Consider the following 25,307-nt stretch of genomic DNA (forward strand, 5'->3'; position numbering starts at 1 on the left):
ATTACTCAGTTATGCCAGGCTTTTCAACAAAACTTTCCCAGAAGTTCCTGTCACTCAATTTTGAATGCGCATTCAGAGATTTGAAGCTTTAATGAGCCTTGATCAAGTTAAGTAACGGCCCCACCCATCCTGTGAAGACAATCTCTGGGAGAGATGCTAAGTGTTTTGGCAAGACCTGAAATAGTCAGCCTCAGGCAACGAATAACAAGTCTAAGCCAACTACCAGAGAATTCAGAAAGCTTCTGCCTAGAAACAAAAGTCTCCCATGAAAATGAAACCCACACACTGCTGTCTCCGGGAAAGAGATGGCTCCATCGCGTAAAGCTTCGAGATATGAGAACTGAGCCAGGCTGGAAGTGCGGAGCGGTACTGCAGACTGCGCTGGCTTTTCCTCCATACCCTTCTATAAAAGTAATCATTATTGACATTATGTTAATACACTTCGTTGGGGTCATCCAGTAGTCTCTTGACTTAATAACGGAGTGAATTTGGCTAGTGTGTTAGCTAATTTCTGGCCAGGAACGGGCTGGTGCCCATGCCAGTAGCATTTTAAATTTTGTGTATCTGTACAAACTCGGAAAATTTAGTCTGGATGGAATCTGTACTTCTTTCGGATCCATTTTATACAACTGCAAATCCCACATTTTAAAGAGATGCGCTTCGTCACTTTTTAATGCCTAAGAGCACTGTTTCTGATTTTGCCAGCTCTCTCTCTCTCTTTGCCCTTGCCTTTCCAAAAATCCCAAACTTCCTCTCCCAGAGACGTACAGTAAAAATAAGCTTACAGTGATAAACTCAGATGGCTCATGGAAGGGAACTTCAGCACAGAAAATAGAGCTACATAAAACCTATACATCCTCTCAGCGAAATGTAAATAAAGCTTAGAGCCGGGCATATTAAGAACATTACACCAGAGATTCATGAACTGTGAACCAGCCCATGGACAGGAGCTGCAGAAAAAGGCAAAATTTCCAGCCACTCTCCAGATGTCATTGCAGCAAACTGGATTCACAGATGGGAGTTATTCGTGGGTCAGCAGTCTCCGAACCTCCAGCTCCGAGAGAAGGAAGTATATCCTCACACCACACCAAACAAATTAACACAGAAATAAGTCCAGTCCGTGGCCAGATACTGGCCACTTAACTTGGATGTTGTTTGCCAAAAGCCACCACGCAGGTGGGTCCTGAAGTTGTTACAGCAATTTCCCTGTATGTTATTTCAACAAAGTGAGAGTCATAACCCCAGTCTCACCAAAATGATGGCAAAGACTATAGTGAGATGTATCCCCCTTAACTTCATCTGTCAGCAGGGTGGACTTCTACACGGGAACCCTTTTGCTGAAGTCCCCTTCATGGTCACTAGCAAGGAACAAGCAGTCTGAGAGTATGATTCATCTCATTCTAATAGAGATCTGTGAAGGACACTGGGATGAATCCCTTCCCTGACAATGTGATAACCTGTTTCAAAATGAAGCCGGAACAGAAAATGCAAAAGCCATCAAGGAGTCAATTTACCATGTTTCCAACAGAAATGAGGAAGTTTGGATTTTCAGTTATAATTAAAATTGTGATTGCATGCATTTCCCCTCAGTTTTTTCCTGTGGACATTTCCCATAGAAAAGTGCGAACAAAAGGAAACCTCTGTTCATAGATGCTCAGCAAAGCAAAAAAGCGTCTTTAACAGCAACCATCTTATGTAAAACACAACAGGAAGAATACGTGGGAACTGAGAAACATGTACGACAGAGGACTCAGCTTTCAGACCTCACTTACAGTCGGGGTTGACATGGTCCTGACAGCTTCAAGAGCTGGGCCACGCACAGGTTCTTCACATCTGAGCGTGCCCCAGGGGCAGCTTGTTAAAACAGCGCAGCCTGCCCGAATGGCTGTTCCTCTGAGAGACAGTCGTGAGCCAACTGAACGCATCCCGGTCCACCACCGACCTCCCTAAGGCCTAATACCCAGCTGAGCTCCTTCAGTGTATGATTGTAGTGATTTGGGAAGAGGAGACTGTAAAAATCATTCCTAGCAGACAGCTTTCCTCTATCATCAAAAGCACATTCAATATGTAAAAGTAAATGCACTTTCTTTACACTTATTTTTTTCTTCTCAATGTAGAACTCGTTTTTTCCCGAACACGCGTACTTCTCCAGCCCTGTACAGGAAATTCCTATCAGCTGAACGGTGTCATGTGGTTGCCCTCCTTTTCCACATCAGTCATGGGAGCGCAAGTCACAGGGTATAGTATCAATCCACACAGCCTTTGTCCAAGCCTATGAGATTCACACAAGTTCTGCAAGAGAGAAACCACTGCAAAGCAAAGCAAATCCTCCATCAGCGCCACGCTCCTTTGATACCCTCCATCAGTCCAGCAACATTGAGATTATAACATACTGCACGTAGCCACAAAAGAACATACTTTAAATAGGAGTCTTGTTGCAAATTTGTAAACATAGTTAAGCATCGATAATATCTCCCTTCATGCTCTCTCTTGGAACAGCTGCTGTCACTGTGATGAACCATCTGCATCTAGGAAGGTAAGCTAGCAAATATCTCCAGAACTGCTTTGCTTAATGAGTAGGTAAGGAGTGACAATAAAAACCAGAGTGGCAGCACGAGATGCTCATGTTTCCATGTTCCCACCCTTCTAGCTCCTCCGGCTAATTCTAAACTCTTGTTGATGAATTGGACCTGGGTTCATTGAAGTCAAGTGTTACCCGGGTAAAGATTGCTGACAACTGCCCTGCTGCTTGTGAAAACCTTTCCATAAGCACCAGAAGGATGCAGTCCAGCTCAACCCTTCTGTCTCTATTTTTTAAAATAGGTTTGGCTTTATTTTTTAATATGAAGATCAATCCTTCACACCATCTGAAGATGGCTCTCAGAAGGTCTAAATTCCCAAGTTCAGCAACGAAGTTCACCCCCTGGATTTTGAGGCAGGGCAAGGCAACGTGCTGGCTTCGTGGGGAGCACAGCACAGACAAGCTTGAGGAAAGGGAAGAGCCAGGATGTGTAGAAAAGTGCTTGTTGTACGGGCAGCAGGAGGCAGCTCCAAGCGTAGGAGGTGAGAGAAGGCATAAAGCTGGGAGTGGGAGAAGGGTACAAAGAAAAGTCAATTCTGAGAGAGGAGAGCGAGGAACAGAAGGAATATCACAGTGTGTGGGATGAGATGAGAACAGCGATGTAGGTTTTTAAGAGAACTTTAAAACAATTATAGGTTTTTACCATGGGAGGTTCTGTTTGACTAGATCAGAGTGCTCACTTCCTCGTTACGTGCCTGGAATTGAAGCATTCTTTGAAAAGCATGCTAATACTCTGCTATACTTTCAATTAACATTTTATTTAAATGCTTTTAGATGTTTTCTAGATATATTAATGCCTTCCTGATGAAACCTCAAATATAATTTACACATCTAAGTCACATTTGCATTCAATAACCAGACAGCTTTCCAGCATGGAGCACGCCATCAATAGCCCCCGTTACTAGTATCTTGCTGAATTTCCCTAGCTGCCGCATTCGCTTCAGATTCAAAAGGCTACAGATTTCGCTGAAAGGAAGGAGACAGCGATATCATCAGAGATCAGGTGTCTTTTCTGAATCTTAGCTTGATGCATCACTCATGAATCATTTTAACTCATATACATACTTTAGCCACAACTTGGGCATTATCCTCAGGACCTTTAAGAGAGGCACAAGCATATATTTTTAGTTTAATATTGTTTTCTGTTAAAAAAAAAAGGCAAGAAAGTGTTAATACCCTTCCTACAAATAGAGCACAAAGTGTCAGTATTTTTCCACAGTACATCTGCATGCTTCCCTGGGGGATTTTTCCTTATAAAATCATATCTCAGTTATCAAGTTGCAGTATCATAAAACACATATGGGATATGTGATAAATCCCCCCCCCCCCTTTTTTTTAGCAAGGAACACCAGTGAAAAACAGACTGGTGGCTGTAGCAGATTTTGGGGGAAAGCACATTTTGAGAATTTCCGAATGCAAAAAGGACTAGGTGCGATGGGTAGATAAACAACGATGACTAGTGCATCGTATGCTTGCAAGGAGCAGCCTTGGCAGTGGCATGCTGCATGCAGGAAGATCACCCTGCAACTGCCTCTGGTTAGCCTGGAAGGCTCTTAGCCTGCAGAAACAATGCTGAAGGTGGGCTTGGTGGAGGACTTGGGTTTTATTTATGTTTTGGGGTTTTTTGGCGGGAGGTGGGGGGAAGATTGCTCTGGACAGTTTAATTTTTCTTAGCTGAGAGTTGATCTGCACCATGAGATTTACAGATGCTATAAATCTCATAAGCCCTTTGGAGGGTTGCAAAAGTCCAGCTTTGATACATGCAGCATGCAGGAAACAAGAAAAAGAGGAATTTGGGGCTTTTTCCTGCTTTATTTATTGGTAATCAGTTTTGTGACCTCCAGCCATAATTCTTTAAAGCTGTGCCCTGTCTCACAAAATGAAGCTAATCCAAAGTTAAATTTACAGAAAGAAGTAAGTTTTTGGTTTTGGCACATTGTTAGTCTGTAGAACTACTCACCCTAAGACAGCATGACAGCTGAAATTCAGAAGAAAACTGGATGGCTATACATCTTGAAAAAGGTAGAACATCAAGAGTTAGAAAAGTCCTGAAAACCATACAGGTTTTAAGAGGATATAAAGCATCTTCTTATTGCTGTGAAAAGAGGTTTGGGTAGAGGAAGATAAGATTTTTCTTGTGGATACTTATTTCCATAGCTGCCTTCTTTAGACTTTAAAAGCAGCTGGTACCTAATACCCGACAGACCAAGAGCTGCAACAGATGAGCCATTGGTTTCCTCCCGAACAGCAGCTCTATGCTGCTATAAAGACAGACAGCTCCTGCCACATATTTTGTATTATCCAACAACCATTACCCACACTCGACAATGTTCTACAAGTTAATAAAATATCACCTACTTAAGGCCAAAATTGAAAAACACGCATGAGAGCAGCAAGCCAAATTTGACTGCCAGAATTTCAACATCTGCCCGAGCTCTGAATTTTTCAGATGGGTTGATATCTGAAAATGCCTGCTAGGTCCCTGACATTTTGAGACAAATTCAGGAGGGGAAATTATTTCCCATTTATGTCACATCGCCTGATGGAAGTGCTGAGGAAAGTGAATCACTCTCAAGGTACAAAGGAAGCTGGAAGAAATGAGGCAGATTCCCGCGCTGACTTGCTCTAACGTGCACAGAACTAGAAAAAAGTAGAATGAACAAAGTTGTTCAAAGTCCTTAAGGTAACTTTTTATTTAGCTTTTTTTAATCACCTTGAGTGCTTGCCATTCATCAGTCTCACTACTTTTACAGCCAAACTTCAAGCAGCTGATCTAAAAACCCTGCATTAATTCTACACGGTTCAGACACTGGAGAAGGACTGAGGTTGTGCAAAGAGTTCACGCATAGCTTGGCCCAATCAATATCCCCTTTAAACCACATCACTCTTTTCTGCCTTGCAAGTTTTGAAAGTTGCTGCTTTAACTGAATCTTTTTCTCCTACGATTTCTTCTCCCAATTCTGCATGTGCAGTATTATCCCCAGGGATCTTTCTTTTTACCCTGCTACAGCCACTGAACTGTTATTTCCACAGACTTTTTCCATAATACAGAAAAAAAAATCACCGTTGCATCATTTCCAGAAAAAAAAAGCTAAAATGAAATGCCAATTAAAATTTTCTGCTACTGTACGTTCATAAGGGATTGGCTACACCCCTTGGAAGTGGTGAGCAACCTGTCAAACACACAACTCTGGGCAGAACCGTGCGGTTCTTCCGAAAAATAGGTCACAAGGAGGAGGGGGAAAAAAAAAAGAAAAAAAATCAATAAATAAAGCCCTTCCAACATTAATCATTTTTGGAATCTTTAACTCAGCTGGGACGTTCACAGTCGTGTGTCAGGTTTCTTTGATGGCCACCTTTTCACCCCGTTTTGCCCACCCGGCGTGGCCGCCGCGGGAGCTGCCGGGGCCCCGGTCACGGCACGCGGCCCTGAGATCCTCAGGGATTCGTGGTGCAATGTCGATGCTGCTGTTAGAGAAATTACTCGGGGTGATTTCTGGGCTCAGCAAAATGGGCTGTTGGCTGCATGCACAGGCTGTGTGTGAGTGCCTTAACAAGTACTTAAAGTTCTTCTCCTTCTGTTCCTTCGTGGAAACGTCCATCCTTAAAAGCTTTAGGAATACTGGTGGGCATCATTTCTTTTTCCGCTTAACTTCAAGAAGGAATTAGTATCTTGCATATAATAAGGTTCCTTCAGATCTGGATTTCCCTTCTCTGCTATAAATTCAAAAACAAGCAGAAAAAAAAAGAATTCTACGCTTTAGATAAAAACCCAAGGAAGTAACAGGTGGCTTTTTAGTAACATGATTACTTTTATTATTACATTCTGACTATTCAGTGTTAGCAGCGACCGACTCTTCTCTTGAATGCCTTTCCAAATTCAATAGCTTTATCCAAGATATCTCTGTTTATTTCAGCAAGGGCAGGACTGGGAAAAGCAGTGCTATTTCTGTAATATTTTATTTTATTTATTCTCAATGAAAATGAGAAGGTCTTTTTTACAGCTGCACAGCCTGTAATGTCAGCTTCAAGCAATCAGCTAAAAAAAAACCCACAGTCACTTTGCAGGTTTAAAAAAAAAAAAAGAGAGAAAAGAAAAAGAAAAAAGAAAAGAAGAAATCAATTCATGTTGTCACAGTCTATCTAGAGTCATATTGTCCCCAGCCATTGATACAGAATGAGAACATCTGGGGATTCAATTACTCATGACATGAATAATAATATTTCATTTTTGTTAAATAAAACTTTTTAGCTGCAGGAACTTCAGCTTATGTTCAGCACACGATCCGGGAATGAAAACTAATCCCGACTGAGGCACAGGAGGCCAAAGCCTTTGGGCGCACCGTCAGTGCAGGTGCATCTCTACCCCCCAGCAGAAAATCTTAATAATGAAAATATTTTTGAATGTCTACTTACAAGATGGACTACTGAGCTCCAACCCTTAGCAGATCTCCTAACCGTCCCAACCACCTTGGAAGATCTTTGCACTAGTCTCTTGAATTAATAGCCTGGGTTGAAAAAGGACTGCGTGCCGGCCATTTGAACCAAAGTCAGTGGCACTGGTGGTTGTCCGGCACTTTGGATGAACTCAAGCCACCTACCTAAACAGCTTTAGGAGCCATTAAGCCTTTATTTTAGTCTTCCACTTCATGAGGACCCTCAGCTCATACCTTTCAGGAGGATGCTACCAAACCCAATTTGATACAAAACAGAGTTTTTAATGTGTGTATTCTTATTTTTTCTTAATCAGGTAAAGGTGTCTATAGCCTTAGTGACCAAATCAGTATCAAATACTCATTTTCCAGCAATGAGCGAGCAGCGATACTCGTGCTAAAATTGCACTGCCTCGTGCAATCGCTTGGCTAGCAGCAGGACTGTTGTCCCGAGTTAAGCGCATAAACAGTGTGAGATGAGTGTTTAAAGGCTGAGACCAGAGACTCGGAAGGAAGAAGTGAAAGGCATTTCTCTATTTTTGTGTGTTAGATAAAAACCTGTATCTTGTTTTCTCGCCTCCTTTCTCCATGTACGTTCTTTAAGGCTAGAGCATGGCCAGCAGACATGATTTGCATCCGCTCTGCAACATCATGGCTTTGCTGAGGCTTAAATGTTCCCTGCAGGAAACGGTGCGAATGCTGCAAAAATTGCACGAGTTGGATTGAAAAATATATTCCATTAGAGTCCAGCTAAGAGAAGTGCGGTGTTTGCACTTTGCTGTAGTGGAAGTGCTGCGTATGGCACAACTCGCAAAATGCACTGGGAGAATACACACAGAAAGTGGGATAGGTCCTCGGTGGCTCTGAACTGGCAAAAACGCCTCACTAATAACAGAGTTACGGCACCGCTTGAGACACTGGGCTCAAACACGTGAGTTTTGGGCACATGGTCTTCTCTTGCTGATCAGGGAAAACTTTTGGGACTGCCTCCTTACAATATCAAGGTACAGATGTTAAAACTCTGCATCATCTCACAGGAGCAATCGCAAGTCAGAGCCCTCAAAAAATAAGACACAGTCACCAATTATTGCTTGAAGGTCTCGTGTCTGGTTTTATGTAAGGCATCTAGTCCCACTGTGATCATTGCCTTTTAGAAATGTTTAACATTTATGGACTCCAGTAAAAATGTTTTTAATATAACACAGATGAAGTATAAGCTGTTAACCTTGAACACTGGGGAATGTGTTAGTGAAATATTTAGAGACAGGGAAAAAAAATCTAAGAATTGTCCAAGATTTGCTTATGATTCAGAGCAAATCTTTCAGAATCATTCAGATATTTTGAATTTTTATAAATTATATACCAGCTATTATTCCATAAATAAGGGTGATGCTCATAAGGCAGGGAACGCTGAAGAGAGGACTAGACTGGAGTCTCTGCTGTACGAGGAGTATCAGTGCTGGTTTCATGACACTGTCCCAGCAATCTTGTTATCGCTCTTCTGGGACCCATACTAAGGATCGTATGCATAACCTCCCCTGTGTATCAGCAGATCATTTCTAACTGTTTATAAAACACGGTATATAAAACTCTGTTGATCACTTGCCTAACTTAGCACAGGTACTAAGACTAGAAAACTTCTCAGCTCTGCCAGGTTAACAAAGCTCTCCTTGACCTAAGTTGCTGGGATCCTTCTCCAGAGGCAGATGCGTATACGCATTTTTTCTCGCAAAATTATATTTACATCTGAACTTATTCCCACAAGTTTCATCCTCTGCACTGACTTCCTAAATAACATTTATTTGATGATCTTAAGTGCTAAAACAACACTTAAGCAAAGGATATAAACAAACCACTAACTTGGAGCACAAGTATTTCTACTGAAATATGAACTAGAGTGAGGATTTGTAAAGGATTTCTATTTTAAGGTCGTCTCCTGTGCTGTTTCTTACATTTGGTACGACCTCTCAAAACCCATCTGTGATGGTCACTTCCCACATCTTCATTCAAATTGCTCTTCAAAGGTTCATTTTTTGAGCAAAGCTAAGAAATACTATTCCTGTGTCAGTCAACTCTTCTCCCCAGACCAATGTAAATTTAACTTAAATCAGTAAGATATTGCAGCACTATTAAGTGGCACAGATAATGAACCTGAATAACTGCTCAATCTTATTAGTGCAACCCTCGTACACCTTCCTTTCTTCTTCAAGCCCTGCTGCTTAGCATTCATACCACCTGATTTGAGATTAAAATTAGATTATAGGAATGCGTGCTTTTTACAAGAGGTCTTTTATTTGTTCCATAAAGTATTTAGCACTCTTTAGGCACTGTATAAATAAAAATAATCACGATCTTGGAATTCACCTTCAGGAATGGAAATGAAGAGATCCGAGTCCTTTCATTTCTGCTGCACATTATCATCAGTGGGCACGTTTGGATGGCAAGGCTTTGTAAGACAAGTCAAAAAGATACAAGTCTGGCAAAGGTGAATAAGATAAAAAAAAAAAAGGAATATATCTCTAGTTTTAGAGTTTTACAACACGGATTAAAAATGAAAGCCCTACCAGCCTTTTAACAGAAAGGTCTACTGTCAAATTCAGTAATGTTTGAGAGAGATGATAACAATTGCTGGTGAAAAAATGGTTGTGGATTCAAAACCCAGGTCACTGAGTGAAATCACTTACGCTCATTTTAAGATTCAAAGGCTACGTATAATTAGGAGACATTTCAAGACTAAAAGCAATGATTTCTGAGGACTCTGCACTGCGAGAACAGAGCTACCTGCCTTCTGGGTCAGAGCTGTATCAAGTCCAATGATCATTTTTGTCCAGCTCCCTCCCTTCTTCCCAGAGTCTATATTTAGGGCTTGAAGTAGCAAATATCCAAAGTTTTTTTGAGGTTAAGCATGCCAATGTCCTCAAAACTCTGGGAGGCATCTGCTTAAGTCATTTGGCACTTTAACACTTGTAAAACGCAGTCTGCTAGGACTCACTTTAAATTAAAGCTATCATCAAGTGAAACAGCTAGTCTATGCTATTCACCACGGCTCCTCTTTCACGCAAAGGAGAGAGAAAAACAATTCCCCAAGGTTATTCACCCTGTCCCCACAAGAAGCACCTATTTTCCCTCATTTCTCCCCTGGTTCTTTAGACCAAGGACTTTTGTGATAGCTAAATTTAGGCAATGTGAATCCTACCATTGGTGTCCTAGTAATTTTTGAATGCAACAGTCCTCACTAAGCACATATGGGTAATCACCTCTCCACCCTTTAGAGTCTTCTGAAGATTTTAAAAATATCTCTTCAGAGAGGGATCAGATTGCACATCAGTGTGTTTTAACATTAACATCAGCTGTAAAAAATATTAAGAGATGTAAAATAAAAAAAGCATTCCAACAGTTACCAGCAGAAATAACTCCATGTCACATTTTAAGGGTGCTGAAGCTCTACTTAGAGAAAGTAAAAATCAAAATAACAGAGGGACAACTCATGCTCATAATTTGCTCAAAAAACAGATTCACTTGCAGTAACATCACACCAGTTACTATCCCAATTAATTACTGCTATTTATATTGCAGCATCTCAGAAAGACCAAACAACATCAGGCCATTCTTGTCCAACACATACAACGGATAATGGGCAGTCCTGCTTGCAGCACAGGAAAACAACACGAAAGGTTGGAAGAAAGAAAGTGATATTTAGAAATAAGCATCTGAGGCATAGAGAAAGGTCAAACGTAATTTTTTTTTGTTTGTTTATGGAGTGATTAGTTAAATTTGAGTCTCAATTTAAAATAATGATTTTCCTCTGAAAATGGCAGCCATCCAAATTATGAAAATCCTGCTCTTTCAAACAGCTCACTTGAGAACATTTAAATATCGAGGACTGGAGTCTTTTTCTTTTCTTTTTAACAATGTGGTTTCAAAGAAGATACAAGACAATACACTACCCAACTCCGGTTAGCCGCGTATTGTTCGACATTTGAGAGATTTTAATGTTATCAGCTATCACCGCCTGCCGCCTTAGATGAAAACTTTTTCTGACCTACTATTTATCCGCCTCCAAATGAAAGCGAGTCTCGAGAAGGTATTTGGAGGCGGAAAGCAGAACCTCTCCAATTAGCAGAGACGGCCGCAAACGGGCTACTCTGAACCCCTGCGTTATATAAGGAGGCATAAAACGTCAGTAAATCCTACATTGGGGTAAGAAAAATTCTGCGCCGTAGATGGGGAGAGACACATATGGTGGAGAAAAGGGTGTTCAAGCCCGACAAAGCAGGACAGGTGACACAAGAGGACATCCACAACGTGCAAAACATGAGTAAAGGTAAAACCGGACGAGCTCAGAAACCGCTTGGCAGAAGGTGTCAGCCAAGGAGGACCAGAACAGCAAACACCAAAGCTAACCCTGGCTCCCTCCTTCCCTGCGAAACACGGAGAGCAATGCAGGTGTCAAGCAGGTCTTTAGTCAGCACCCTCAATACTTTCAGAAAAAAAAAATTAATTGTACAATAATTAAAATCCTCATGGATGCTTTACTAATTCACCCTGCGGAGCCACATAGACTTTATAATTCACCCTGCACTTACAAGTAGTTATTGGGTTTGGCTGTCAAGACAGAAATGATTCAAAATCTCGTGTACTTAGCTCCTCGGAAGACATATCTTTCCCTGACACAATGGGACGAGAAAGACTGCTGACAGTTAGCGATCAAGAGATTTCATTTTGCTTGTCATGTGGTGGGTTGTCAATTCTTCTCTTCCCTTTAGATAAAAGCTTAGTTGCATTAGATTTAAATAATGGGGAAGTTGCAGGTTAACGTTTTTCAGAAGTACCAAAGTGACTTCGATACTTAGATTCTGTTTTCAAAATGATGTTGCCACACAGGAACGTAAGTTGCTACAGTAAATGGAGCTTAGACACCATTAAAGAAATTTTATGGAAGAGAAAGGGAGAAAAACCAAACCAGAGGGCTTAAAATTTGTCCTCTGCTCCAGACCCCTGGCTTAAGGTACATATAGTTTGCAAATTACAGTCATAAGACAAAGTAAGGATGCAAAGTTCCAATTTAAACATACTTTTTAGTTTGTTCTATCATTGTATCCTTACCCGTATATTTTATTGCAGATTTCCTCTTGTCCTTCTAAAAAAGTTTCTCGGTGACTCTTTTAAGATGGCCTTGACCTCAAAATGCAAGTTATGCTAAAGATTTAAGCAGGGGCTTTTCAGTTTTTCTATGAAAAATATCTACTTAAATTATTTCTTTGATTTTTTTTTTTAAACAGTAAATCCCAACAGATTAGAAGGGGAGGTGACCATTTAAACTTCACTCCCCCAAGTGAAATCTAAGATTGAGCCGCTGCATAAAAGACAAAAAAATAAAACAAACTGTATTTCTGCTGCCGTTACCAACCTAGCATTAGGCAAATGAGTAATCCAGGCGGCTATTCCCTATTTAAAATATTGGTTGCTCTTTCGACACAAAGCAGCTTCCGCAGAAACGAACAGAAGCGGCTCGAGACTGAACTCGCTCCCGGGCTAGCGGAGCCGCGTCTCTTCTCGCGCCGGCCCCCGACACGGCCTCCCTGGCGCCCGCGGGGCTTTGCGCCACGTCTCCCGGGACCGGCGCCGCCGTCGCGCCGGTGCCAACGTCGGGCCACAGACAGGCTGGTTGCAACGTTGGGTAGTCGATTTTAGGAGCCCTCCTTCACTGCTGAGTTTGAACACTGCGCGTTCAAACGGCGGATGGCTCACGCCAACCTATATATGCTTTCAATAGTTTCGGTTTGATCCGTTATTTCGGCGAGCACCTATGTAACACTGAGAGCAAATACGGTTTGAAATAGGGCTGCCATAGCAGCTACAGAACATCTAAAAGGAAAAAAAAAATAGGCCAGACCTTTATTAAATTTTAAAGTATGCCTTTGCTACACTCTTGTAAAGATCCAAATAGGGTATTCAAATCTCTAGAGATCACCAGTATAATTTCTTTATCATGTTCCATTTAAAATTTAATTATGTAGTCTACAACAAGAAGTATTTGAGTACTCTAAATAGGTCATGCAATGAACAACTTAATAATATTATAAAGTTTTCCTTGTGAAGATCTTTTCTTTGATGTGCTGTTACACACAGAAAATCTTTCTTCGAAAAAACAATATGCACTCATACGTATAATAATGGCATTTAATATAAAAATTGTGAAGCTTCTTTATCATGTTTTAAGTTGGAATTTTCAATTCCTTTTCTAATCTGTGCTCCCCAAATCATCAGAAACAGCTGGTACAGTAAAACTGACACAATATAATCATGCAGGGTATTTTCATATCTTTCTATGGGCAAAGTCTATCTATAAGGTTTCCTTCTAAATGATGTCCTCCAACTCAGGTCTTTCTACTTTTACCTATCAGTAAAATTTATTATTCAGTGGCAAAAAGTAAGGCTATTTCTTCTTCCTCTTAAAAAACATCATTAGGGAACGATCGACAGCATTTGATGGAAAATGACGATATTAAAAGCCACCAAGACACTTTGTTTTATTCCCCTTTAAAAAAAAATGCACATCTTGGTTACTGCAGGAGAAGAGAAAATATTCCCTCCTCTAATTTCTGACCATTTACGTGGCTTTCTGGGAACAAATCCCTAATTTCCCTTCTGTAATCCAACTATGTAAAATTCAGTTTGGGTTGTTTCTTTTTTATGACAACAAACGTGGGGAAAAAAAAATTAGAGTCACCAGTGCCGAAATCGTCCTGACATTAAGACAAAATACTCCAATATAGACACATCTGCTCACGCTTGCACAGCTCGCAGCGAAGACCCTTTGGCCAGGCTTAGCAACGCTGAAAGGGGGTTGATCAATCCAAGCCACAAATATATCCACGAGCCACTATACCCGGGGAAACGACACTATGCCTGCCTGTACAAATGAGATTGAATTTTCTAGAATTACAGAGGGGTTTCGGTTTGTTTTCCTGCCCCATTAGGCAAAACACAACTAGCCCAGTAACTACGGGAAAGCGGTTCTTAGCTTTATCACTTCGAGGTGCGGTACCTGAAATTGTATACGATATAAAGCAGTTTGGGGGCCAGGGGGAGAAGACAACACCAGACTGTTTCAGGCTTATGAATTAATAACAGCAAAACAGTTCACTTGGAGTTTGAGAGAAGAACATAAAATATTAGATTAATACATCACAACCTAAAATTAAATACCCGAAGGAACGGCTCGCTTAGAGAAACGTGAGAACAGGTGAGTCCCAGAGAAGGCTTGAGGACTAGCCAACCTGCACGCAGATGTAAACATTTGTTTTAAATCAAGACAAGATCATTGGTTTTAATATTTATAACGCAATTACAATGCCTTGTGCACATCGCTTGTATAATCTGATTTTTACCCGCAACATCTTGCCACAGTTGAAATTAAAGCCTTGCGGTAATAATTCAAAAAGCACATTTAGGCAATCATTAATGGCAAGTGTGAAACTGGATGTTTATTCAAGCACCTGCATCTCTCATTTTAACTTTAATTTAAAGCGGAATTCATTTCTGCAGTACAAGGACAGCATGTTTCCAGTATATTAGTCATATAATATCCAACCAATTAGTGGCATGCAGTCAAACTGGAAATACTTTAGCATTAAAAACAGTAAAAGAGACAGCTAAGCAGCCATATCTACGTTCCTAATCAAGGAGACAGTTGCGCTATTGACTCTCTATTTTCATTTTTTACGTATGCAGAATTGTAATTTTTTTGCAACTAGGATGGATGAAATCTTTTCAGTGGCAGGTAAGCCTGATCTTTGGCCAGCAAACAAACAATTTCAAATGCTTGGCTAACTTTCACCAGCGTATTTCATTGCTCAAGTAAGATATCAAGTGATGGGAAACCTTAAAAAGAAAGGTATGTAATCAATGAATTGATATAAATCTAACAAGATTGTACCTGCAAAACAATATGGTACATGACTAGGGAGAAAAAGCATTAAATATAATGAAAATACACATTTTTACAGCCTATCAATACAGACAAGCCGATGAATACACCCCACACGCACCATAAAGAAATCTAGGTAGACAATTTTTCTCTGCCTTAGAAGCAGAAATAACTGTATTACCATGTTTAGAGAAAATTAATTTTCTTGTTGAAATATTCTTTAAACATTACATATCATATGAACTCCAACATTGGTATTAATCAGAGGATAACCAAACCCCCAAAACCCTAATCTCGTTAAAACCTCATGCACCTCAGAGAACAAAGTGGGTGGCAAAAGCTGCAGAAGGCACGAGACCACCATTTTCCTTGCTCACAAGGCATCTCTGCAAAGTCACAGGTTACCAAAGCAGAGTTGGGTTTTCTTTTTCCTTCTCTCCACCCTTTTCTCCATCTGCATGATTACCGCATTTTATTGCATCCTCTAAGTGGGCAGGTCTTTCTTCCAAACCTCTTTCGCAGCCTGGAAGCTGTGTCTGGCTCTATTATTTTATGGAAACCTTTCTCACCGTTGGAGAACCTGATCTAAGCTCTTCTGCTTTCCAAATGAAAACGCCTTAAGAGCTCAGTGTCTTCTCTTCACCCTCCACGTTTCCCTCCCCTCATCCCTCAGGTGAAATTTAAAGCAAAAGCAAAGCCACCTGCAATATTTATAATCGCACAGCTGGAAGACAGCCACATCTGGGATGTTGCTTTCCAGGTACACAGTCGTGCTAAGCCTCCAAACAACTTAAACGTGCTATTTTAAACCCGTGCAGTTTTAGTTGCTCCAGCGTTTTGCAGATGTTTAATTGTCTATGGCAGGCAGGGTATGCATTGCCCTCCCTGCAGGCCCAAATCTCAATATCCCAGCAGTTTTCCTTATGAAAAGATCACATTCTGGCTCAAAAGGTCATGCTTCTTCCAGCAGGTTGCGGACACAGATCGAGAGATTCGCTTTAGAGCAACTTGCTTACCTTGGTAATGCTCCAGGTAGCTCTGCGGCAGACTCTCTGAAAGACACAAAGTACGGAAAAATGAGCTGGGGTTTAAAGCAGCTATAGTATTTTAGCAACAGAGACCCTTACACTACTAGTATTTTGTATAAGTGCAGAAGCACATACACCATTTTATACGCAGACGCGTCACTCACAGATGCGATGTCTGCGTGAGCAGGCACACACGAACGTGATAAACAGACGATGCAGTGTGATCCAAGGCTTTCATTAGAATAAAGTTCTCAATGGTTCAATTACTCATTTTTTAAACATAAAATTATCACTACTTCAAATGCCAGCACTGCATGATCCTACATAGCTAAAATGTAGCACTGGGCCAATTTTCCAGTGGAAAAAATTCCCATTTTTAGTGCTGCAGAAACAACAAGACATTTGACTTAGATTTATAGAAATGTCATGCTCTGAGAAAATGCTAAGTTAGTGTTAAACCTTCTTATCTTGGTTTTAGGCAATAGTTGTTCTCCGATATGTGGGTTTTGATGCAATTTACAGCTTGAAGCTGTTTGGTGGGTTTGGAATTTGTTTGGGAGAAAAGATGTCAGAGAGTGAAAGTGGGCTAAGGTAACCGATATGTCAAATTAAATCGCAATTAGCTACATTACCACTGCCTGTATACATGACATAAAATACATCCCACATCTACCACCACTATATGTCCTTGCTTCCCTCCCCAGTGCATTTGCTTAGACCTTATCCAAAGATCAAAAATCAGTTAGATAGCTCCAAACAAGCAATTTTCCTTGCTCTCCCATCTATAACATCTTCAGAAAACAATAATAAACAGGCATAAGGGGTTTGTTCTGCTAGACTTGACCAAAGGTCCATCCAATTTCGCATTTTGTTTCTTAGTCGCTAGATGAAATCTCTGTCCTATGGCCAAGGTGACCGTAGGAAAGATAGCCAGTTAATATCTAATTTCCTTCAGCTAAGAGTCAAATTGCAAGATTTCACGTCTACAGCTTGTGAACTTGTTTTCCGCATAGTACTGTCTTCTCCTGATTTCCAGCTGATGAACAGAAAACCCTACCATCCCCTTTTACATACAGGTGAAAAAAAAAAAGTTAAATGACGTAACTAAATAAAACAGCTCTCAAAAACCTCCCTGCCTTAAACATTGCCCAAAACATCAGTCTAGTGATCCTTGAGCAGCAGAGCCATGCCTCTGGGTTTTTGTTGCAAGGGTATGAACCTTATAAATACAAAATCAATCTCTGAACCTAATTTCTTTAGGAATCCAAGCCAAAAAAATGATATTTTTTGAAGGTTTTTGTAGACCTCTGCCATGTGCTGTAACTCCTGTATTTGTATCAATAATGTTCTGTAAAATCTGTTTAAACTATTAACCTCAAGTGATACCTCATCATCAAGCTAATTACCCCTCATACAAAATAGCATCATCAGTTTTACATGGTTCCTTTTCATTTTATCCGATGTCACCAAAAAATGAACAGGGTGATCTTATTTACCTTTATTTACCATTGCTGCTCATTATCTTACACACCTTTACAAGACCACCCTTTCCCTCCTACTTTAACAGATCTTAATCTCTTTAATACCCACTTGTGCTTTTTCCTGGGCCCACCTGCTTTCTGCCGTACACTTTTCTGATGTGATAACTGAAGATTTATCACAGTAAAAGCATAAGTCAGAGTTTTTCTATAGTTATAGATTTTCCACGCTCTTTGGCACTATTTGGACTATGACCAAGGTGTAAGGGTCTTGTGTTTTTAATTTTTTTTTTTAATTGAGCCAGTGACACCCAGGCTTTTTCCTGAATGGTTACATTTGCAATTTTTGGATCCATTCTGGTGCCACGGAAGATAAAAGGGTGCCCTCGAACATAGGTGATTTTTTGCATTTTTGTTGACTCTGAATCTATCTTCAAGCTGCGCCGTTCAGTTTGCTGGTTGCAGAAGGTTGCCTTAAACCTCCCGGAGTTTTGCTTCAAAAGACACAGGTCAGAACTGTGTTGAGTGGTTGCAAAGAGGAATAAATAAATAAAAAGGCTGCTCACACCCTTCTCTTGAACACGCCATTCAGAAACAAGCCAATACAGTACATGGAAGCTCTTCAGAAGTCCCAGCTACAGACTGGTCACCAGTTCCCACCCCAGCAAGTCAGCCAGGTAAGTATTTAATAGGTGCCAGTGACAAAGTCCACGATATACGTGACATCGAATGTGAGAGGAAGGAGCAATAGGAAGAGATCGGGAAGAGATAAGAAAATGAAATTAAGGTGGCACAATACAGAGTTGGCTTTTATGGGGCATTTGATACAGCTCTATCGAATATATTTTATTTTTATTAAAATCTCCTGCCCAGTGGTATCAAAAGACTTTATTTTCTAAGCCCTATTCATAATTTATACCATTCAAATAATTAACATAACATTTTCTGTAACCTATCAATGAACTTGTTCATGAAATGGCTCCAACAGTGAGGAAATTGTTCCCTTCCACCTCTAATCATAAGCACCTTCATCTTTCACTGAAATGCTTTTTTGGGGAAACAACTTGAATTTTTTAGTAAGGTTGGATGTTTCTTTTTCTAAAGAGCTTCCCCAGCTTTTAGCCACCTATCACTGTTCTGATATCAGAATATTACAAACCATATTATTTTAGAACAGGAGGCCACATTTTATAAAATACCAGTTGCACATCCAGCAAATAGTGAGTTGGTTTATTCTGGGAAGCACCAAGAAGAAGAATCCACGTTTAAGAAAGAATGTTAAACTGGAAACACACTGCCAATTTCTGCACAGGGCAGTGAGTGAATTGTGCATCTAAATTTCTAAAGATTTTCGTTTTTCTTAAATAACCCACTCTACAAGAGATGCTGGCCGTATGAAAACAATTATTAAATAATCAATGCGGTGAAAAAAAGTCCGAATGTGATGAGAATTGCAACCGAACACGTTGCGTGCCTTTGCTACATACATTTTTAATGCAATTAATTATGTTGTCAGGTTCACATTTGGGCAGATCAAATGCCAATTTTTAGCAAAAATATGCAAGGTAATGATTTTTGAAGTCCAGGTCAAATTCGAATAAAACTATAAAGCTCACAAACAAAAGAGAAGAACAAATCAGATTAGTTCCCAACTATCCAAAGATTTCACTGCTTCTCATCAATTCAGTGAACATTTAAACCCTAGAATAATCTTTCCAAAAAACCTTTAGATTAATAAACAAAAAATATTACTTTCCTAGACAAACACACACAATTATCCTTGCAATGTCACTGGAAATAAATAGTACTTTGACTGCTGAAGATGGTTAATGTCCACTGTAAGTGTCCTATAAATATCAGGAATAGCAACACCACTCTATAAATATATTTCATGGGAGTTTAAAAAAACACAAAATCTTATGGAGCAAATTACTCATCAAGAAGACAACGTTTATTTAAAGATAATGGATACTCATTCCGTAGTATTTCAAGAAACTGAAGCTAGACTTATGCAACCAGTCTTCATATTCCTACTACTCCCAAATGACACATACAGTAAATTATCATTTGTGTTTACTGTATCTACAGCAAAAAAGAAAAGTTTATTTAAGAAAAAAAATCAGTCTTGGATAAAACGGGAGAAAGATAATACTAAAGGGAAAAAGAATTCAAGACCACATATTTTCATGGCCTGCCTAGGATATGCAAGGGCAACCTGAAAACAGGGAAGACGTAAACCCAAGTGCTTTGCCAGGACTGCCCCAAATACCACTGAGTTCAATGCCAATGCATTGAAGTGACAGAAACTTTAAATTAACCTCACACGAATGAGAAAAAGGCATAGGGCTAATGGGGGGAAAAACAGACTTTAGCTGCGTCCTCTGCAAAAGCAGGGATGATGCCAAGGAGGGAAGAAGACAACATTAAAGAGCTGGAGAAGCCATTCTACAGAAGGTGACATTACAAAACTGTGCACAATCACAGCATTTCCAGGGAGCTCATTTACAATTTCCAAGGTTTGCCCCAAAATGCTGTATTGCCATGTGTGGTGCTCCAAAAAAAATCAAATGGCAGGTTTTCAAGTCTTTCAACAAATCTGTGAGGAGCTCTGACCTGCTGAAGAGGCTCTGTACCCCCCAGAGAAGGATAAGTAGCTCTTCTCGGAAAGCAGAGAGCCAGGGTAGGGGAACAAAGTACCTCGCACACACACATATGTTATGAAATTTCTCTCCACCGGCTGAGAAATCCTTCTTGTAGGATCCGAGTAGGATGTGTGCACATCCATGTACCAAAGCAGAAAAGTATAAATATTTTAGTCACAACCTTACATTGAAGTGGAAGTGGGAAGATTTGCATAAAGAGCAGCAAAACAGAGTCACAGCCTAATAGTTTTGTTTAAAGAAAGTTGTTCAGAAGAACTCTTCATACTGTTTGGAAAGTGGTGTGTTTGTATTAAATGTTTTGTTCGCCGAGAAATCATATGGTGCTCTTATCTCGGAGGCTGACTGGCAGCTGTTGTTACCACCTACGCGTGGGATTTGGCACAACACAACTCCAAGCTTTTAACTCAGTGCAACATTTTTGTCCAAATTATTACTCTGCCATGAGCATTTGCAGAGGTGTAAACTGAGGCACAAGAGACAGAGCAAGGTTTTAAAGGACAATTGCTGTAATCTTATGTATAGGGTAATCTTAAATATATATGCATGTGCTAGATGCATACCAGGAAACTTAGCAAGCTCTGAGTCAATTCATGTTAGTCAGGACTATGCTTAGAAACAATTCTTGCTTCTGCAGTGTGGAGCTTCAGCGTGCTCTTAAACCAAACCGCAGGCAGCACACAAGCCATAAAACGGTCACGACCCAAATGCCTAAGGAAAATGCCATTTGGAAAGTCTTAGGTCTCCACCAAGAATGGTTTTTGTTCTTAAAAGTGTATGGATTCAAGCAAAGCAATGTATGGGTGTGCTAGAGAAGATGCAAAAAGAAAGGTAGCAACATGTTCCTCCACCTGTCTAAAGAGCAATTCTTCCTTTAATCCCCCATGCTCTTGGGGAGAGGATAAAGCCTGCCTACATTGCATGAAGCACATGAGGACAAGGATGTAAGTAAGGGTTGTGGTAGGAGGTGTCTGAGCCAGCAGCTTCAGTGTGTACCAAGAGTGTGAGGTTTTGTCTTCTCCAGGATGAGCCAACACGATCCAGTCGACTCCCTGGGATGTGTTGCAGCAGTTAGTTCTATCACTTGCTTTTGTTTTCAATGAAACGCAAAAAAAAAAGCAAAGGCTGAGTTGATATTTCTGGTTTGGTTTCATCTCCTTTACTAAACAGAATACCATAGGTGGCACAAGCATTAATTGCACCAAGGGGTGCAATTAATAATATATAATATATGCAATTAATAATACATATTCAGGAAAGAAATAAGTACAAATTGAAGAGAAGTAAGTTATTCTAGAGGATCACTTGAGAAATTATGAATTTTTCCAAGAATATCCATCAACTGTGGACATAATTGGATACGTCAAGTGAGCTGACACAGCGTATGCAACAAATCACAATAATGTTGACATCTAAGAAGTCCTACCTCAAGATGTGCCCAACTATTGCATAACCATGAAATTCTTTGTTTTGCCCCACAGGCAAATTCTTGCTTGCCAGGACAAAAAACGCACCCGTTGCTCCTGGCCACTCACTTTCTGCCTACATGCAGAGAGGGAGCAGACACCATATCCACCACCACCACCAGCCTGCCCACACTATGCTCAGTGACACACGAAAAGCAGGGTTGAGGGGCTGAGCAACACTGCTCAACGACAGCGTTGACAGCTCCAAGGACCACCAACCAAAGGGATACGTCCCATTCATTTCAACGGCTTTTAATCAGACCATCAATGAATGGCTTTTCAGATTGTGTGTGTGCACATGTGCATGCTCACTGCTACATCGACATACAACAGTAGCGTGGTGAGAGAAAAGGGAGATCAGCAGAAGAGGAACATTAAATTAGTTTAAAAGGAAGGTTGTATCAGGGGGAATATAATTACTTAGTTGGAGGTTTCACCAAGACTTGGGAGTCAATGCCTCTACTCTAGCAGAAAGACGCCATGGGATTTTTAATGACCACGAATGGTCAGGACATTGATTTCACATTTCAGCTGAAAAATGGCACCTCCAAAGGCACATTGTTGTCTCTCCTCTTCCCAGCGTCACAAGGGGGACGACTCAGAATCGACTTGGAAGAATTAATAGTGCCTATTGAAACACCATTGTGAGAGACTAGACGTTTCACCAATCTTAAATTGGACAGTTTCTCGGCTTTGTTAGATTGCATGAAAATAAACAAGCTATGTTGAGATGAAATACGAGGTTTAATGTCCTTCTGAAATTTGGAATGCAGTTTTCTTATGACTAGCTCAGCGTATTTCATGGAACGTTTTATTTCCTCTATAACACATGCTTTTATCATACCTTTGTTTAGAACCTTGCCCTATAAGCAGCAAGGATCAAAATGATAGAAAACAATTTTATATAAAAAATTAAGATATTCAAAAAATACCAATATTTCAAACAGATTCTTTTATGTAAGCATACTACTGTATCACGCAATAAGCAGCAAACAACTACATTACAGTTTCAAGACTTCAGACAGAGTTGAGCTACCTTACAAGGATCATATATTTGCAGCAGAATTACTGCATAAACAGTCTCTGAATATGCTATTTAAATACTAGCTAAATACTCTTTTTTTAGGAAGTGATGTAACAAGTTCATATGTAAAAATCTATTTCTATGCAGGCTGACATTCTGGAAGATTAGCTGACTGAGATAAATGACATGAACAAACATGCTTGTTGTTTTCTCCCATGATTATTTTTAAAAGCTGCATTTTTCACAATTCTAATTTTGCTACTTCAATAATAAAGCCTACCATTAAAACAATATAAATCTGGTATACATCCAATATATACCCCAATACATCCAGTAATACCCCAAATAAAACATGCCATCCTCATTGTGACTCTTTTACGTATTCCATAAAAATTAAGCTTGAAGACACCCCAAATGTCTTTGAAGAATGTAATCTTATAATTTACAAGTCAAAATGCAATGCAGGCCAAATGCTCACTCCTTGCAATTCAGCTGCAAATCCCAGCCCAGATCTTGGCCTTTTGCCCAAAGCACCAGCCCAGGACACAAGATGAAAGTGCCCCCATCTTACAACAGCTGCTATATTGTTAAAGACGAAGATAAAAAACGAAGAGAGAGGTGGAAGAAGCACAGTATTTTGCCCTTGTTATAGATCGGGGCTGGGACACAGATGGGACGTGACTCAGCTGGGGTCATCAGGATGTGCAGATACTGCTGCAGTGGCAGAGATGTGCTGCAGCGAGGTGCTTTCTTGGGGGAAGTGCTAGATTTCGAAAGTTAAAAACTCAGAAATTAAGGGAGCAGATGCTGTCAGTGGAGTGCACGGTTGGGCTCTCTGGGGCACAGCAAGTGGCAGGGATTGCAAGGAGGAGCATGAAGGAGACTTCACTTTGGTCCGGACTCCTACGTGCTCACCTGGACAGTGTAGGGAGAGAAGGAGGTGATGCACGGATTTGTGCCTCAGGGAGCCATATCAGCTCGGTGGGAGGAAATATCCTCTCTCACTATCAAACAAGAAGAAAGATCATATAAAACAGAGTAGACCTTCCTCCTCCCCACATGCTCATTAGTGCTAGGATGACCTGTCTGGGTAGAAAATTTTGCACATTCGGCATTGGACTGACTGGTAGCTCACGTCATTGCTTCCGTTGGATGCGGCATTGTACTTTGAGCAGTGGCAAAGAGACGGTGGGGAAGGAAGGGAAAGGAATCAGGCCTGAAACCCCTGCAGTAATTTGAGGTCAAGCTCTGCCCCAGCTGTACAGATGTAGAACTGAAGGAAGAATCCGGGCCACGTGCTATTTCTTCTGAAGAAGTCATACAGTCGCAAGGATGCATAAAACGTACGAAGAAAGACACAGTATGATAGACGGAGACGACCTAGATTCCTTGCTTAGCTTCTAGGAGTTTGTACAGGACTGCAGCAAATATCTTCTGATATTTAAGACTACCTCATATTTGTGTTGGGGGGGTTAAATGTGCCATCTCCATAAGTGGCTTTTATCATGTAGCAGCTGCTAGTTGTGTCAAATGCTGAACTCTTTTCAGTTTAATGACGAATGACTTTTTTTTTTTTGACTAACAACTGTTTAACTAACAACAAATGTTCCCTCCACCCTGCTCCCCCACATTGCATGTGCTAACTGTTCAAAACATTGGAATTTCCTGGTACTGGACATTTGAACTAATGTACATGCATTTTCAGCAACCGAAGGCGTTTGGGGGCTTTATTTAAAACTTCTTTTGGAGAAGTAACCCTTGATTCACCACCAAGCAGTGCCAAGCTTGGAAATGGTATCTCATCTTGATCTCAAAATACTTCACTGACTCAGAACAATTGCACCAAAAAGAGCAATGGGAAAAGTAAAATTCTTTCGGGTCCTTCAGCAACTATGTATTCAGATATTTATTCCTTATTTTATTCAGTGCAGGGCTGAGCAGAGACATGCATGTGGGAATCTCTGAAATCTTGTGAAGGACTTCCGGAATGAAATGAGCTATTAAAATACAGGCACCATAGGAGAACTAACATTAGGTTAGGAAGCTTGCTTGATTCGGCATGCAGACATTTCGTTTCTACAGAAAACTGGTAATTACCAGAAGAAACACAGCTTTTCAGGCAGCAGGTACTTCCTAATTCCAGTTTTGAGAGCTGCCAACTCTCGCTGTATTTTTCCACTCAGAAGAAACCAGGAAATATCTGAAAGTCTCATGAGGTTGGCTCTTGCTGAAGTTTTGGGCAGAATCTGGAATGACAGGCATGTCCACATGCCGTAGCGCAGGCAGATGCAGCTCACCCTGCCCACATGCTTCGCTAGGGAAACAGGAGCCAGCTTCTAAAAATGCTGCAACTGCCTTCGCTTGGCTCCGAGGAAGTATTCAATGACTTTGGAAAAGCATGCCTACATTTTGGATGCTTATCTTTAACCAAGTACAGGTTTCATCAGATAAGAGAGCTACGGAAACCAGTCTATCTGTACATATAATACCCGTGTTGCAAACACTGCCAACATCTTCTGCCCACATGTCTTTTAATCCACCCGTCCATAGCTTTACCTCTACTGGTTGGACAAGATTAAACAGACCCTAGCTAGCTCCTTTCTACGCCAACTTCTCCTCTTTGTGATCCAAAAAAACAACAACAGGTTGAAAGGTAGGATGGAAGAGGAGAAATGCTCAAAGGACTCTGTGAGCAAGCTTGCCA

General features: G+C 40.6%; 1 protein-coding gene across 4 annotated transcripts in view; it reads right to left on the bottom strand.

Annotated features, from left to right (window-relative positions):
- CELF2 (CUGBP Elav-like family member 2) overlaps window positions 1–25,307 on the bottom strand; it is a 345,481-nt gene that overhangs the window by 265,294 nt on the left and 54,880 nt on the right. For all 4 annotated transcript variants that reach the window (XM_067317361.1, XM_067317320.1, XM_067317315.1 and 1 more), the window contains exon 2: window positions 15,964–15,999. In XM_067317361.1, the coding sequence (XP_067173462.1) occupies window positions 15,964–15,999 (36 nt within the window). The remainder of the gene's footprint in view (window positions 1–15,963; window positions 16,000–25,307) is intronic.

Source organism: Apteryx mantelli, chromosome 1 (genome assembly GCF_036417845.1).
Source record: "Apteryx mantelli isolate bAptMan1 chromosome 1, bAptMan1.hap1, whole genome shotgun sequence".
Taxonomy (NCBI): domain Eukaryota; kingdom Metazoa; phylum Chordata; class Aves; order Apterygiformes; family Apterygidae; genus Apteryx; species Apteryx mantelli.